Source organism: Trifolium pratense, linkage group LG4 (assembly GCF_020283565.1).
Source record: "Trifolium pratense cultivar HEN17-A07 linkage group LG4, ARS_RC_1.1, whole genome shotgun sequence".
In the NCBI taxonomy this organism is placed as follows: Eukaryota; Viridiplantae; Streptophyta; class Magnoliopsida; order Fabales; family Fabaceae; genus Trifolium; species Trifolium pratense.
In genome coordinates, this window is record NC_060062.1 from 6,991,720 (window position 1) to 7,009,218 (window position 17,499).

General features: G+C 33.1%; 1 protein-coding gene across 1 annotated transcript; it reads left to right on the forward strand.

Annotated features, from left to right (window-relative positions):
- Positions 1 to 6,711: 6,711 nt before the first annotated feature.
- On the forward strand, positions 6,712 to 15,909 carry LOC123924877 (beta-glucosidase 11-like). Its single transcript, XM_045977856.1, has 13 exons — positions 6,712 to 6,929; positions 7,824 to 7,893; positions 8,313 to 8,368; positions 8,498 to 8,573; positions 8,851 to 8,922; positions 9,204 to 9,291; positions 9,438 to 9,693; positions 13,412 to 13,527; positions 14,106 to 14,326; positions 14,483 to 14,514; positions 14,608 to 14,695; positions 15,108 to 15,198; positions 15,400 to 15,909. The coding sequence occupies exons 1-13, from the start codon at positions 6,813 to 6,815 to the stop codon at positions 15,653 to 15,655; spliced, it is 1,539 nt and encodes a 512-aa protein (XP_045833812.1). The 5' UTR covers positions 6,712 to 6,812; the 3' UTR covers positions 15,656 to 15,909.
- Positions 15,910 to 17,499: the final 1,590 nt, after the last annotated feature.

The window sequence follows — 17,499 nt, forward strand, 5'->3', positions numbered from 1 at the left end:
AAATAGGGAATAGTTAGTTTGGTGGGCCTGAATATTAGAAATAAAATAAACCTGTTATATATAAAAAATTATTCTTTATTTTTGTCAAGTAGCTTAATGACTAGAGTCTCATACATTTAAATCTGAAGAAATGTAGAATCCGGGGTTCGAACCCCGACCACTCCAATAGTGTCTCTGGTAGCTACCATTTGAGCTACACTTACGGGACAATTATTTTTTATTTTAATATTTAACAAAAATAGTTTTTTTTTTCTCGTAAATCAAATATTCTCTGCGTTACAGAGACAAATCCTACGAGTCTTGTAATTCAAATGGGTGACAAATTATCCCCAAGAATTTTAATACTACCGCATAATCAAGCAAGAGATTAAACCCAAAACTTTAATTAAATTAGAAGAGACTCGTGCTATCTTATCTTATTAAATCCTATTATATTATGCATCCCTTATTTTTATTTATCTCTTTCTTTCAATGCATGAAACAGCTTTAATGTGTCCATATAAAAAGGAGAAGAAAAAAACAGCTTAGAAAAGGTAGAAATTTTATTGGAAAGATAATTGCTACCGCAATACTTTTTTATTTAATACTTTTTATGAGAAATATTTAATCTTTTCTCAATACCTATTAAGATATTTAACTTTGATATGTCCAAGTCCATATCCTCAAGTGGTGGGATAAAAAGAAAAAGGAATGGTGGTACCAAAAAATAAAAGGAAAGAAAAGAAAAGAAAAGCTTGAAGAGATATATATTTTTTCAATTCAAAGATAAGATCATGTACCACTTCATATTTAGTTCAACGTTCTCTTTTAATACATTCATCTTTGAAACAAAACTTGATAAAAGAAAAAACCTTATACTTTAATTAATGTCCGTCTTTTATCAAAAGAAAAAGACTAGGGACCAATATATAGGACTCAAGTCTGTACAAAGGGTCCAAAGAGGAAAGGATTTCTTCTATCCACACCCCTTCAACAATTTTTTTAAAAAATCTTTCCATTATAAAATAAGTTTGTTTAAGATTCTTTTACATAGATTAAAAAAATCAATAAATAAATAAATTAATACGTGTAAAATTAGTTTTGCAAAATCGTCTTGATTATTAGTTATTAGTGTTGCCTTAGTCTCAGGTGTAAATCTCTAGTGGAACTATGGTTTGGGGGCTCTTATTGTATTTGAGATTTTGGTGTATTTTTTTATTTGTCTTTCGACCACATGATTGTGCGAAACTTTTGCAATTATAATTACTAGTGTCTTTCGTGCCCGTTTGTGTGATCCGCATTTTCTATATTATTTACGTATATAAATTGTAAACAGAGATTTATTATAAAAGAATATTGGATCAAATGAAGAGGAAGTGGTAGTGTATAGCTCAATATGATAATTGGTTTACAACACTTTTGGAAGTTAAAGACAGTATAATTGGTTTTTGGAAGTTATTAAATAAGATTGTGAATTTAAAAAAAATTATACTGTCTTTAATAACTTCCAAAAACCAATTATACTGTATTTATTATAAAAGAATATTGGAACAAATGAAGAATTGAAATACATGATGAAAATAAGCCATTCTTCAAATATGCAAAAATTATGTACTATGCCAAATTCAAACATGCAATAGCTCAACAAAAATGTATCCAAACAAACAAGCAAAGCATTTACAACACTGAAAACTTGATAACATAACTTTGATGATTTTTTTATTTATTTTATTTTTTATATACATATATACTCACCACCTTCACATGTACAATTTACATTTGAAAGCAGACATGACATATATATATACAAAAAATTAATAAAATCAATATCAATATCATAATCCAGATATCTTGTTTTGTATAGCTAACTTTAGCTAAATTTATATTTGGGGAGGTGCATTCTGATCTTGTACCATCCTCTCTTAACACACCCTACAAATGTCCATCCTTTCTTGACTAAACATGTGCTTATAGATCTTTTCATTTGCTTATTATCTTTTACCTTTGAATCACATCTAGGAATATCATTCGACATTGTGAGGTCGTGGCGGTCACGCCTTACCCAACGATATTTAATATCGCAAAAAAGAATTAATTACAGACAAATGTGATTGATATAACGTCCCAATTACAATTGCCAATAAAGATCGCAATTTAAAAACTTTGTGATGAAGGTGTTTAATTTGATTAAATATTGTTTCTCTTTAATTTGTTAGAAACAAATTATTATGCCTTCTTAAGAAGAATATAGCACAAATTTTTCTTATTTTTCTATGATCTACCTCGAATTAAATTTGTCTCTTATATATAATGCATGATTATATCCATTGTAACTAATTGAAATGTAATATTCACCTTGATGATCTGTTTGTTAGATTATTCTACGTGTTTCAAGAGGTTTCATTTGGTGTAATTTAATTTGTGTAGGTTGGTATTTTTCTCTATATTTGGCCATAATAATGCTGTATCAAATGTTTAGTGATATTCTATGTTATTATCTGTCATCCATCTGTTTTTTTTTTTTTTTTTTTTTAATAAGCTGCCATCCATCTGTTGGACAATAACTATTAACCGGTAACAAGAATAATTCGACATGCAAGCTATATTAATTATAGATCAGATATATCAATTATTTAATAAATTAACAAATAAATTTTACTTATAATTAAAATCGGAGGGAGTACTTTGCAACTTCAATACAATCCTCAAATTTATCATGTAATTTATACATCCTTACATACATCATAACTTCATCTGGCAACTCCTGCATACAAATTTTATAATTTATTATATATGTAATATCAATAGTTTTTTTTAGAATTTATATATATCCATGGTGACTTGCACTTGGAAGTGGATTCAGACCAAAGCACAATCCTGGAGAACATGACTGGATTGGATTTATCATGCAATAAGTTAACATAACTGTTGATGATAAGCAAAATGAAGTGTAAATAAAGTAACTTGTTATACAAGTTAACTGAATTTAGTTAGTTACAGTTGGTTATAGTTTGTTGTAACTGTTTTATCATTGTTAGTTAGAAGTCTTATAGCTTATATAAGTGATACCCATGTAATGGAACTTTAAGCTGAATGAATAAGATTTTCATTTTTCTCTTTTCTGCTTCAAACTCTTCTCTCTCTCGTTTAGCTCTTTGCTTTGTTCATGGCAGTGCACATTCACTCTTCACATGGTATCAGGCCTCTAATGGGGTACTGCCATTGATCGATCCATTGCGATCTCTTCTCTTGCAGTTCATCTCTGCAATTGCATTTTTCTTTCATTTTCTTTCTGCAATTCTTCTCAGAATTTGCATCTTTCTCTCTTGATTTTCTTGGTTTTGTTCTTCATTCTTTCACACCTTGATCCGTGTTCTTTCTTTCTTTCTTTCTCCTTCATTGCCAATATGTCTGTTGATAGTACTGTAGGAAGCAACAATTGGGCAGGACCTTCTGGTTCACAGAACAAGGGTTACCAAAATGATACTCTTAACCCTTATTTTCTGCATCCAAATGAGAATCCCAGCCTCATCTTGGTTACACCACTCTTATCTGGTCCGAATTATCACTCATGGTCTCGTTCTATGACCATGGCTCTCAAGTCCAAGAACAAGCTCCATTTCATCAATGGTTCCTTGCCACGTCCGCTTGATGATGATTGCGACTCTCTTGCTTGGGATATGTGTAACACTATGATCATGTCATGGCTTAATAATGCTGTTGAGTCAGAGATATCTCAAAGCATTCTTTGGATGGATACAGCTTCTGAAATCTGGCATGACTTGAAGGAGAGGTTCTATCAAGGTGATGTTTTTCGCATTTCAGATATTCAAGAAGAAATTTACACCCTAAAACAAGGTGACAATTCTGTTTCTACATATTTTACTAAAATGAAGAAACTTTGGCAAGAATTGGATAATTTTAGGCCTATTCCTATATTAAATTGTGTGAATAATTGTTCTGCTATTACTAAGATGAAACAATATAGGGATAGTGATCAAGTGATTAGATTTCTCAAAGGATTGAATGACCAATATACTTCTGTTAGATCCCAAATCATGCTTATGGATCCCCTCCCCAACATTGGGAAAGTGTACTCTTTACTTGTGCAGCAAGAAAGGAAAACTGTTATGCCACTTGATGAATCCGAGTTATTGGCTGTGTCTGCAAATAACTATGGAGGGAGAGGTTCTTCCAATAGAGGTAGAGGCACTAGAGGTGGTAGATCCAATGCTGGTAGAGGAAAAGGAACAAAACTATGTACTCATTGTGGTCAAACTAATCACATTATTGACAACTGTTGGGAGAAATATGGCTATCCACCACATCTTAGGCACTTACAGCGAAATGCAGCTAACAATTGTGTCAACACTGAACATGAAATTGCTGATGAAGAATCTCAATCTGTTCATTATGACGAGGATAATCATGACTCAGAAACTGGGAAATTGTTTTTTACTCCTGCTCAACATAAGGCATTGCTAGCTCTTCTTCAAGGATCTCACACATTGCCTAATCATAGTCTAAACCACATCACTACTGCCCCAGGTATACTTTGCACCATACCCAATTCCACTCACACACACCAGTTCATTCTTGACACTGGTGCCACAGATCATATATGCTACTCTCTTCAATTTTTTCAATGCATAAAACAAATTTCTCCCATTCACTTAAAATTGACAAATGGTTCAATGGTTTCAACTTGTTTTTCTGGAACCATCACATTTGATCATAATTTTTACTTAACTGATGTACTTTATTTTCCCAATTTCTCTTTTAATCTCATTTCTGTTCCAAAACTCACTCATAATTTGCAATGCACTTTTTCTTTTGATGATCATGACTGCATAATACAGGACATTTTCACAAAGAAGATGATTGGTACAGCTAAATTGCAACATTGGACTGTACATCCTCAACTCACCACCTGTTAGTTTAGGCAAAATACCTGCTACTCATTGTATGTATCAATTCTATTCAGCACTTAGATAGCTCTAAGAATAATGATTGTAGCCTATGGCATAAACGATTTGGTCATGCTTCATATGACAAATTAGTTCAAATAAATAAAAAATTTCCTTTTGTGCATATTACTAAATCTCTTAGTCCTTGTTTGTGATATATGTTTTTTTGCTAAACAGAATAAACTTCAATTTCCTTTAAGTTCTCACATCTCTAAAAATAATTTTGATCTTGTCCTTCTAACTATTTTTGATGATAAAAGTATATTTACTTGGCTTTATATCATGAGACTCAAATCTGAGGCTTCCATGCACATCAAATCCTTTTGCACAATGATTAAAAATCAATTTAACACCAATGTAAAGTGCATAAGGTCTGATAGTGGAACTGAGTTTTTACTCAAAGATTTCTATAATGAAAATGGTATTTCATTGTTTTTGTTATTATGTCCAAATTCATCTAATTTGATTGGAGTTCATCAAACCTAATTGAATATTCATCTAACTATATGAGCTATTCAAATAAGACATAATTGTGTTGTGACTAATTTGACTTATAATCTACAAATATCATATCTTTAAAAAGTTGTAAAGTGAATTCTTTACAACAATGCTATCATTACTCTTAGGTGTCCTCTAAGAATAATTATTCACCACTAGACGAAACCTAATTTCTTCCAATACATTGTTTGTTTAACCTGATATTTCTTTTATCAAAAACAAAAATAATAAATAAAAAGCTTTTGCTTAGATATTGACGCAATGACCTACCAACCAGTCAAAAACATTATTTTTTCTCCATAAAACAACTTGTCAAAAAGGAAAGGAAAAATAATGAATAAAAAAGAGTGCAATAATATCATTAATTTGTTCAATTTATTTTTAAATTTATGTATAATAATTTATATAAATAAATTTAAGATGAACACGTATTATTTATGCAAATATTTGTGCAATTAAAAATTGCAAAAAATATACTACTCTTAATTTCAATAAGATATATTCATCTAAGAGATGAATACTTAATTTGTTAGATACTATAGCTACTCTTAATTTTAAAATGAGGTAAGAATCACTTTGTCTTTTAAGAGATGAATACTTTTTTTTTTTTGATACTGTAAGAGATGAATACTTAATTTGTACAAATTTTACTTAATTTGTATCTGATCTCAATAGTTAATTTCACAACTCATTACACAATAAAAACTACTCTTTGTAAAAAAAAAAAACTCTGCAACCGTAAATAATTTCGGTCATTAATTTGAGATCAGATAATTGAGATGCAATTTAAGATCAAATAGTTAAGCAGTTGGGAAATGCAGAGGATCCATATATACTCATAGTTGAGACACAAAATTGTGTGACACATTAAATGTACCAAATCTGATTCCCTTTATATGGAGTGAGGGAGAATAAGGTATGAAAAGGACAAAGAAATGTCAAAAAAGCATATTTTATTATTAAAGTTGAAATGAACGGAAATAACAAAGTCCACAAATGAACCCACTTGGGTTGGTTGATCTTTGGAATATGCTCCTCTCAAGGTCTTAAGTTCGATTTTTTCTGATGCTAATTTCGATGGGTTAAGTCCATACAAAACAAAAAAACTCTGGCTTTAAATGGAACCCCACAAGTGAGAGAAGCAATTAGTCGATCCTAGGGCCGAATACCAATTTTTTTTTTCAAAAAAAAGTCCACAAATGGAATTAGGAGGACCACCAGACGGCTCTATAGACAATAGGCTGAGGTATGTATTCCAAATAATAATAGTATAATATATACTTAACATATGTTGTCAAATGTTAATAAAAGATACAAAACTAAGAAGAATTAATTATTATTAATTTTGATCAAAGTCCTCCTTTTCTTATGATGAATTTGTTAGCAGCAGCTGTATTGGTATCAGTGATCTCTATTGCTAATGCATTCAGCAGGAATGATTTCCCTCCTCACTTCTTGTTTGGTGCTTCAACTTCAGCTTATCAGGTTCCACTTTCTCAAAATTGGTTTTGACATGTTTGCATGTTCTTGTTTTTACTCTCAAATTTATTGTTCAAACATAAATCAATTTACATAATCAAGTTTTGCTGTGAATTCTTTGTAGAGATGTCTGTCATGAGGTTTTTTTGTACAATTTGCAAAATCTTGTGTATCTTTTGCATGCCCTCTGTTTGATCTTGAGCCTATTAACACATTTTTCCCTGTCAAAACAAAAATGAAAAATTTGTACAATCAATTCATTAAAAATCAAATTTTGTCACCTCAGAGTCAACCATAGTCATACACAAACAAACACACAAGGGGTGTCTGAATCAAATAGGAGGACAATATATTAGAGGAGTTAATTTTGATCCAATATCATGTATACATCAAACCTTAATTTTATTTAGATTTGATGCCTTGCAATGTATATTTATAAGTATGTAGATAAGGTGGAGGATACATTTAAACTGGAAATAACTTTCGTCATAGTTACACTGTTAAATAACTTATTGTAGATGTTAAATTTCATTAATCTAACCGATGATTATCGTTGTATTATCTTGTTATATTGATTTCAAGAAAAGAGAAAAAAAAATAAGAAAGTAGAAAATGTGACTGTGTATGTTGGCATGTTGCATCAACAAACTAAGGGTGTTTCGTAGGCGTACGTATGAGCCTCCAAAAGCACATATCTTCATATTGTTTTAACCATGATGCACACCAAATTTCAGTTAAAAGTTATTAAACAAATGATTAATTTTGGTTCTTTGTTTATGGTTAGACTTAGACACGCTAAATTAGCTCTGTTGATTCTGATGTTCTCACTATTTACTATACTTATATTTTCATTCTAAAGCTAATTTGGTGTTAATTTTTGTATTTTGGATGATGCGAAAGGTTGAAGGTGCAGCAAATGAAGATGGAAGGAAGCCAAGCATATGGGACACCTTTGCACATTCTGGCAATGGTACTGCTCTTTCTTATTTATTTGTATTACCATCTTCAATTTTTGTGAGTGTTTCCTTAGGATAATTCATTGGGTGTATTTGCCTATTTAAATATTAAACTCTTACCGCTGAGCTGACACCTACAACATCATATTGCGATTAATGTAGTATATATAAGAAAAATTCTCATATCCGGAACATAAGTAAGAATTTTTGGCTATATGTATAGAATACTGGCTAAAAAGAAAACATAAAACAATTGTTATGAGAGTTTCGTATAATCCAAGTCCAAGGTTTGGTGTCGAGAAATTATATTGATGTTACCATGCCCCTGCAAGTGCATCAATTAGCATAAAATCTCAATCTATTTACAATATAAGTTGATGCTAAAAAGTCATAGTTACAACATTGAAATTCGGCATTTGAATTAAATTTACAGGAGGGCTATACAAGGGAGATGGTGACATTGCATGTGATCAATATCACAAATATAAGGTATACACTATAGGAACATCTAATATAGTCGATCCATAAAATATATCTAATCTGTCATCTGACTTACCAAGAAGAGACTGGTTTTAATTTAGGTAGTCTTCCTTACATATATGCTTTCATTTCTTGCAGGATGATGTCCAACTCATGTCTAAAATGGGTTTAGATGCCTACAGATTTTCTATATCATGGTCAAGACTTATTCCAGGTATGATCTTACAAAAGGTTACACATGATTGATTCTTGTATGTGTTGATATGAACTAAGATCTAAGAAAAGTAATTATTTTAGCATCAGATTCAAGACTAATTTCTAAAAATAATGTCTGGAGATGATTGTACTTGGTTTGATTCTGGAGCTAATTTGTAGAACCAAGACTAATTTGATTATGGTGCAATTAATGAATCTCTTTAATAGAATCTTTAAATTCATAGCTTCTTGCATCAACTGTTTGTTATTCTGACATTGATCTCATTTTAATACAGATGGGAGAGGGCCAATAAATCCTAAGGGATTGGAATATTACAACAACCTCATCAATGAACTAACAAGCCAAGGTTCTTTTGCGAACTAGTTTTACCTTGTAAAAAGTACAATTGGTGTTGTCAGTTGCAGACTGTGGAAAATAACAGTTTGTTCAAATTCCGCTACACTATAGTATTATGGCGCTATTGTTGCCTCTATTTCACTAAATAGCGTATTGAGGAACAATAATAATTTTTTCAAACTCCGCTCTGCTAGAGAGCTGCTGTAATCGCTATTCGACAACACTGAGTTCAATTAACATTAAAAAATAAGGCCTTTCAATTATATAGTCATTTCCCCCCTTCATTTGTAGGAATTCAACCACATGTTACATTGTATCATTGGGATCTACCACAAGCACTTGAAGATGAATATGGAGGATGGGTTAGTAGAAGAATTATGTATGGTTTCCAAACTAAAATTTTCCTATTAACATGACCATTTTGTGTTAGATAGGAGGAGATCAAATTAAACAAATTATATCTAACACAAAATAAGAAATCTTTCCGGAAGTAACATTTGTATATTTATGTATGTTTTCTTGCAGAAAAGACTTCACAGCATATGCAGATATATGCTTCAGAGAGTTTGGAGATAGAGTTAAACACTGGACCACAGTGAATGAAGGGAATGTGGTTTCAATTGGGGGCTATGATGCAGGATTTTTACCACCACAAAGGTGTTCTCCTTCGTCTATATTTAACTGCTCCAAAGGAAATTCTTCAACTGAGCCATATTTGGTAACTCATCATATGTTGTTAGCACATGCATCAGCTGCAAGACTGTATAGAATTAAGTACAAGGTAAACCAGTGTATGACACATGCACCACTTTACTTTGTCATTCATCTAAATATTTACACATTTAGTAATAGTGTTGTCAATCACAAAAAATAGCGATTTGTTCAAATGCACCTTATGTTGCTGCAACACTATATTGCTTCTGTGATCATTATTCGACAACACTTTGTACTAAAATATAGCGTATCTGATAGGACTCGATCTCGATTACGATTAAACATTGATCAATAAAATAAAACAGTAGAATATAGTAGTGAATAGAAATTCTTATTGCTGGAAATAGCTAGAGTTCATGTAGGATCTAGCTCACAATACAAACAGAAGACTAAAATGTAAGGAAATAAGCTGTAAATGATAAATGAGGCACTTCGAGAGGCCTTAGCTCTCCTAGGGTAAAATTCACCACTCAAATCATGCATAAAAAACAATGGCAGGGAAACACTCTCCTATTTAATCAATCAGATCTAGATTTACTTTCTCTTCCCTCGCTGAATAAGGAAACATTCCTATAAGGGAATGATTAGCTGTATCCTTCTGCCCACGTTTCCTTTTATAAAATCTGTCATAACTATCAATACCTCCCCCTTCAAAATTCTCCTTGACCTCAAGGAGGAATCTGGGAAACTCTTTTCTCATCTTGTCAGCTAGTTCCCAAGAGTTCTCAACACCTAGAAGTCCTTTCCGCGTGACTAACACTTCAACCTCCCCACTTGCATTCCTTCTGGTATCTAATGCTTCTTCAGGTTCTGGTTTCAGCTGCCACTCTTCATTCAAACTAGTTGGTAAAGGTTGGAAATGATTATGTTTGCCATAGACCCAATTAAGCAAACCATAGATTGAATAAGATTTTCTCCAACAACTTTCACAATCAACTTTAGCCTTAAACACATTGAATTTCCCGGGGTCCCATGGTATTATCCTCACTGATGAATTTAATATCATAGTTGCAAACATCAAAGCTTTAGAGATAAAATAGCCCCTTTCCATCTCAAGAAATTGAATAAGTGGAACAACAACAACCTTGACATCATACTGTTGCAATACCATCTTCACAACCACCCAAATTGATTTCCTCGCAATTGGAATGTCTGCATTGGCATTATATTCACGCTGCTCTGTCACCATCTCACCTGTGTTACTTTCATTTGCAACTGCGGTCATCATTTTCAGCCTCAACTTTTTGACATCTGATGGCCCACTATACTTGTCAGTAATCAGTATATCCAGTGGCGTCTTTTCTACAAAATCAAGAAGCATGATAAAATCACAGACTGCATCCTTTATTGAGAAAATGGTTAAATGAAAAACAATTGCTGCTGGTGCTATGCCATTTTCTCTGTTCTTGCTGTCCATAGTTGGATTTAAGAGCTTTTTCACCAACATTGGTTGACCCCCAATTTTATCCATGTCTTTAAGACTTGAATTGAACTCAAGCATGTTATCACAGATAAAATATTCATAATCATGTCTACGTTCTGCTATATCAACTAGAACCACATCTAACCCATTATGAGAGGCCTGTTGACATGCTTCCTTTGCCACACCAACAAGATCTTTGGCATGACCTTTCTTTAATACATATGTTTGAAATATAATTGCAAGTGCCCATAATTGTTTAATAGCTCCCGACTGAATTGCATCACAAGTAGATAGTATAACTTTGTTATTGTGTTGTTTGAGCCAACAATCAATCCTAATTAGATTAGAATTCCCCACTCCCATAGATACAACGACAGGTCTGCTTAGCTCCTTGGTAACATTGATATCCTTCAATGTGCCAACATAATGATTTGGAATGAAAATATGAACACCTATTTTCTTCCCTGCATGCCATGCATACTCACATGTAAATGCCCACTTGGCTATTGCATATGTCAACATCTGTAGCACCTCTAATGCCTTGACATCTTTATATTGCCACTGGGAAATGACATATGTAGACATCCTTAACACATCTAACACTTTGACATCTCTAATCACTATTAGTAGTGAACCAAGACCACAAGGAAGGTAAAGTAACCTTTCTTCTGTCCCTTGAATTGGGATATGTGAATTTCCCTTTTTCTGAACCCACAAGTTGTTAGTTTTGAATTGGGCCAACTCTATTATTTTTGCTCCTGCCCCATTGGTGAATATCTCAAAAAGCAAAACCTCATTAACATGGGTCTGGTTCATTAGATTAAAAGATGTACCAAATTCACAGATTCCCCATTTTGCCCCCAGTTTTTCTAAAATTCCTCCCAATATAGAAATTACCTTTTTTGCCCTTCGTCTTTCCAGATTTTTCTCAACTGAAGTGAGATCGATCTGCTCGGTCGATCTAGAGGTCATCTTCGCCGGTGTTGCCTGTGGTGGTGGACTTATCTCTGCTCCTGAATCGGTGGTCAGTGACTGCGATGATGGTGGTAGCTTGGCCAACGACCCATTCCCCTGAACATAATTTTCCGGATCGGGAGGTTTAGGTAGTGGAACTCGTTGTGGAAGGACCATCACTGATTGGTTGGAATCTGACGGGTCTGGCTCTAGTAGCTGTGTGTGCGCTACCGGTGCTTCAATGATTTGGAAGTTTTTGGACACTGGAGGTTTGGGCGGCGCAACTTGCCGTACTAGTGTCGTTGTAGATCGAACGACGTTCAGCGGTGGTGTTCGAGACTGCAAAGCTGGTGTAGGTGCACAATCGTTCTCCTCCGTCGTACATAGCACCCTCATCTTCTCTGTCACAACCTTCACCGCAGTTTCACAAACCTTCAATTCTGTTTCTGGTTGAAACTCTAATTTGTTGAGATGAATTCCTTCTTCAACGTCACAGAAACTCTGATCATTATCACCGTCAGTTTGCTGTGGTTGAGATTGTGAGTCCCACGACCACGTGCTATTATCGGTCCATTCCTCTTCTTCGTCATAGTGGTGATCTCTTTCCCGTGGTCGCCCCCGACGACGGTTACAACGATCCCGTTGTTCTAGGATGAGCTCGCGAATCTGCTCCACCGTGACTGGTGGCGGTCGTGATTGTTGTTCCAAAACCAACTGACGAAGCTGCTCAACTGCAACTTCAGCTTTGCTCATCCTTTGTTCTAACGCATCAACACGTTTCTCTATTCGGTGATTGGATTTTGGATTGTAACCAAGGCTCTGATACCAATTGATAGGACTCGATCTCGATTACGATTAAACATTGATCAATAAAATAAAACAGTAGAATATAGTAGTGAATAGAAATTCTTATTGCTGGAAATAGCTAGAGTTCATGTAGGATCTAGCTCACAATACAAACAGAAGACTAAAATGTAAGGAAATAAGCTGTAAATGATAAATGAGGCACTTCGAGAGGCCTTAGCTCTCCTAGGGTAAAATTCACCACTCAAATCATGCATAAAAAACAATGGCAGGGAAACACTCTCCTATTTAATCAATCAGATCTAGATTTACTTTCTCTTCCCTCGCTGAATAAGGAAACATTCCTATAAGGGAATGATTAGCTGTATCCTTCTGCCCACGTTTCCTTTTATAAAATCTGTCATAACTATCAGTATCAGAGAACTATAGCAATTTGTTTAAATTCCGCTATACTATAATGCTATTGTGTGCTATAGGCTAGTCACTATTTGACGACATTGCATAGTTATGCAGGATATTATATAAAGTCGTAGTTATGATATCATTTTCACTATGATAATCAAAGTATTTTCTCTTTAAAAATGAAACCTATGGTAACTTGCAGGCCAAGCAACAGGGATTTATTGGGTTTAATCTCCTTTTTTTTGGTTTTGTTCCACTAACAAATACTAGTGAAGACATAATTGCTACTCAAAGAGCCCAAGACTTCTATACTGGGTGGTAAGTAACATTTTGGTTATGATATCTATCACTAAAATATTTTGTCATTGTAATTTTGTCATACCATTTTAGAGTATGCAAGTTTGTCTTCGAAATTGTATCATCAGTCAAAACAGTTCCCAGTTTTTGTGAATTGGCAAATACATAACCTGAAATTATAAAGTGTCCATCAAAATAGTCCCTCTATTAGCTTTTACCGTTAGAGACTGTGACATGACAGACACATTAACCAAATATGTGGCATGTTAGTGAGATAATTTAAATATCTTAGGGATTAATTTGCCCATAATTTGTCCATGCCCAATTGCAATCATTGACGTTATGTCCCTAATGAGTTGGTATTGATGTAAGATTATTGTGCAATGTGACATGATCATTTGTCGTGTCACGTCATAGCTTATAACAGTAGGACTTCACTGCAGGGACATTTTGAATTACATTTAACAATTTCAGAGATGTATTTGACAACTCGCAAAATTGAAGGGCTATTTCAACCGATACTTACAATTTCGAGGACCAATTTCCATATACAATAATGAATTACTAGAATTAATTTTATCTATTCTTTGTGGTGAAAGGTTTATGAATCCCTTCATTTTTGGAGAATATCCTGACATCATGAAAAAGAATGTTGGCTCGAGGCTTCCTTTCTTCACCAGTAGGGAATCAAATTTGGTTAAGGGCTCCATTGACTTCCTTGGAATCAATTTTTACTACGCATTTTATATTAAGAACAACGCGAAAAGCTTGCAAAAAAAGAATAGAGATTACACAGCAGATACGGCTGTGGAATTTAAACGTATGATTGTTTCTGTGTCATTTATGGTGCTGCATAACAGTCTATATTGATTTTAAACAAGTAGCACACACATAAATTTCACTTTATTCTATGCCTCTTTCATCTAATTTTGAGGTAATTCATCTATTAATGTTTTTATTTTCTTTCTATTTTTAGCCTTCCCTGGAAATGGTACATCTACAGATGAGGTAAAAGTAGAGTATGAACATTGAAGTTCCTTTTATTCTTTGAAAGTTGAAACTTCAATATATTCCAACTTACTAGCTGATTGATTTGTTTAGATTCCAGTTATACCCTGGATTTTGCAAGAGCTGCTTCATTCATTGAAGAATAATTATGGCAATTTTCCAATTTACATTCATGAAACTGGTATGTCTTCTTTAGATAAATATGTTGAATGCTTCCCAATCCTTTTGTCTAGGGATGAAAATAGGCCAAATTTGTTGTCATGAACCTATGGCCTAACTTGCATACATTCACTAAGAACATATTATTTTGCCACTTCATATTATTAATTTTAAGATTTAGTTATAAAAGTTGGCTGATATGTTAGACTATTGAATTCTCATCAGATACTTGTCTAAAATTGGTTTACCCTGATAGTGCATCCCTTAAAGATCCTTAAAAAAAATCTATTTATAAAAATAAGGTTAGGATACAGATAAGGTTTAATCTTTTGAAAACTTAGTTTAACCTAGTATATTTCTACCTGTACTTGTATCAATAACATCAAAATCTTCATGAGCTATGATGTGAATCTTTGAACTTCAATTCTCATCAGGTCAACAAACACGTAGAAATTCATCCTTAGATGACTGGCCAAGGGTGAAATATATGAATGAATACATAGGGAGCCTGCTTGATATGCTAAGGTACTGCTATTTTCATTTTCAATTATGCATTTCCAATATTCCTTTAGTTCTAGGGTGTCCTTAATTGATAAGCACCAAAAAAAAAAAGATGTCTAACGGGAGACCTCTTCTGTAGCAGGTTTATCGAGTTGTTTTTGTTGTTATTTTTTCTCTCTCTTTTTCCTCTCCATAATTTTTCTGTTGCTGTGATCACCTTGACAGGAATGGACTGAATATAAGAGGTTATTTTGTATGGTCCTTTTTGGATGTGTTTGAGTTACTAGGTGGATATAAAGCAAGTTTTGGCTTATATTACATAGATTTGGAAGATCCAACCTTGAGGAGACAACCTAAACTTTCTTCTGTTTGGTACTCAAATTTTCTAAACAACAGAACTATGGACTCAAAGATCACCTTGAAAATTGAGGATAATTCATCTGCAGTCTCCAACACTCCCTTAATGCATGCTTCCACTTAAAGTAATTAGAACAGGTTAAAATAAATGTTTACTTTCTAGTTTCCTCAATCTTTTTTCCTTGGTCATATTTTGCTTCTTTGTGTGACCATGTGAGAGAAAGTAGCATGAATTATGGTGTTTAAACATATGAAAATGATCAGAATTTTAATAGAAATGAGATTCACATATTTCCTATTATTACATTAGGACTATGCATAAAAATATGTCTATATATTATATTCCTGATAATGTTTTACATGAAGTTATGTCTGATATGAAGCTGATACACTTGATCTTATATGATTAATGTATACATTTAGTTCATTGAATTATGCTGAAATGACATAATTATTTTCCTAGTGTACATCACAGAACAACATAAAGGAACTTAACATCCAATTTCAAAACACAAACTGTCGAAATTAATGCTAAAGATAAATTACAATATTCAAATATTTGACAGTTCACATAACGTTTGAACAAGTACTAAGGATATTCTTCAACGCATAAAAAAAATCGGTAAACATGTACGCATAAGCTTTTGAAGGTTTCATTTACTAATTTCGATTTCTACCATTGATTATTTATCTTTTGAAGCATTACACTTGATGTTAATAGAGAAAAACCTTAATTTCAACTTTGTTCCCTTATATATTTGATCATATTCACGAAAATAAATGACAAGTGTTGCAAATAAATTAAATAACGATATAGGGGACATAGTTATATTAATTTCCATATAAAAATATATCAAACATAAAATTAACACATTTTATATATCTTGCTCAAGTGACATACCACTGCTTTTGTATCCTAACTTATAGAATAAGGTGATATCAAACTTTCAAAGCAGATTGCAAAGTCTTCTCCAAATACATTAAACTTTGAAGTACCATTTTTACAATTGTAAATAATAAACTTCCATTTGAAACCTACTAGACACTTCAACAGCACTTGATCATTCTCAAAAATAAGAATTGTGTGGACACATAAATAAGATGGTGTAGGAGGAGCTCCCATTAAAGAAATAGTGAACAATTTGGTCCAAGACTCTTTATTTCCATATTCCTTCATAATCCAAACATCTTCGCCAAAAATCAAGCACAAGGAATGCCGAAAAACACTCAACTGCAAAGTAGTTCTATCTCCCTCGCCATAACTGAGTATAGAGTCATATACTTTAGGCAGTGGAAAGTGTGTGTGGTTGAAAGATTTAGATGTTTGTTGGCGAAGTTGGGATGAGAGATTAGAGAGTTCCACGACTTGCAAACACATCGAAGTTGAAGAAGGAGTTTCACAGGTAACATACTTAATATCTCAATAATAAGATCAAAAGGGCGTGATGGTAATGTTAGGGTTCCGCTACATAGAGCCATTTGATCACTGTGCGGCAACGCAATGCAATTGATGAGAGGGAATAGTATATATATAAGATACAATTGCCAGGGTGTGTTTGTTTCAAGGTTTGTAATGTTATTCCTGGAAATGAGATCTGGAATGTAATATTACTATGTTTGTTTCAAGTTTTGAAAGTTTGTTCCCAGGAATTTTTTAATCCCAGGAATGTTAATTACACATAACTTCCACACTTGTTATTCTCATGCTAATAGGGTGGGAATATAACATTCCCATGGGAATAAAACTCAACTTCCTATAACTTATCATAACTTCCCACTACCACTCACATTTATTTGCATTTTTATTTTTTCAATTTTTTATTTTATATAAATTTTAAAAACATTCCCAGGAAATCTAAATTTTAACCAAACACATGAGTAGGAATGTTATTCCTGGAAATAATATTCCTAGGAATATCATTCCAAGGAATGCAATTTCATACCTTGAAACAAACACACCCCCAAAAT

What these genes read in the sequence shown, in the direction of transcription:
- LOC123924877 (XM_045977856.1), top strand. Translation starts at nt 6,813, where the DNA reads ATGATGAATTTGTTAGCAGCAGCTGTATTGGTATCAGTGATCTCTATT. An exon ending in AATTTACATTCATGAAACTG is followed by an intron (nt 14,696 to 15,107) that starts GTATGTCTTCTT and finishes AATTCTCATCAG; the next exon opens with GTCAACAAACACGTAGAAAT. An exon ending in AGCCTGCTTGATATGCTAAG is followed by an intron (nt 15,199 to 15,399) that starts GTACTGCTATTT and finishes TCACCTTGACAG; the next exon opens with GAATGGACTGAATATAAGAG.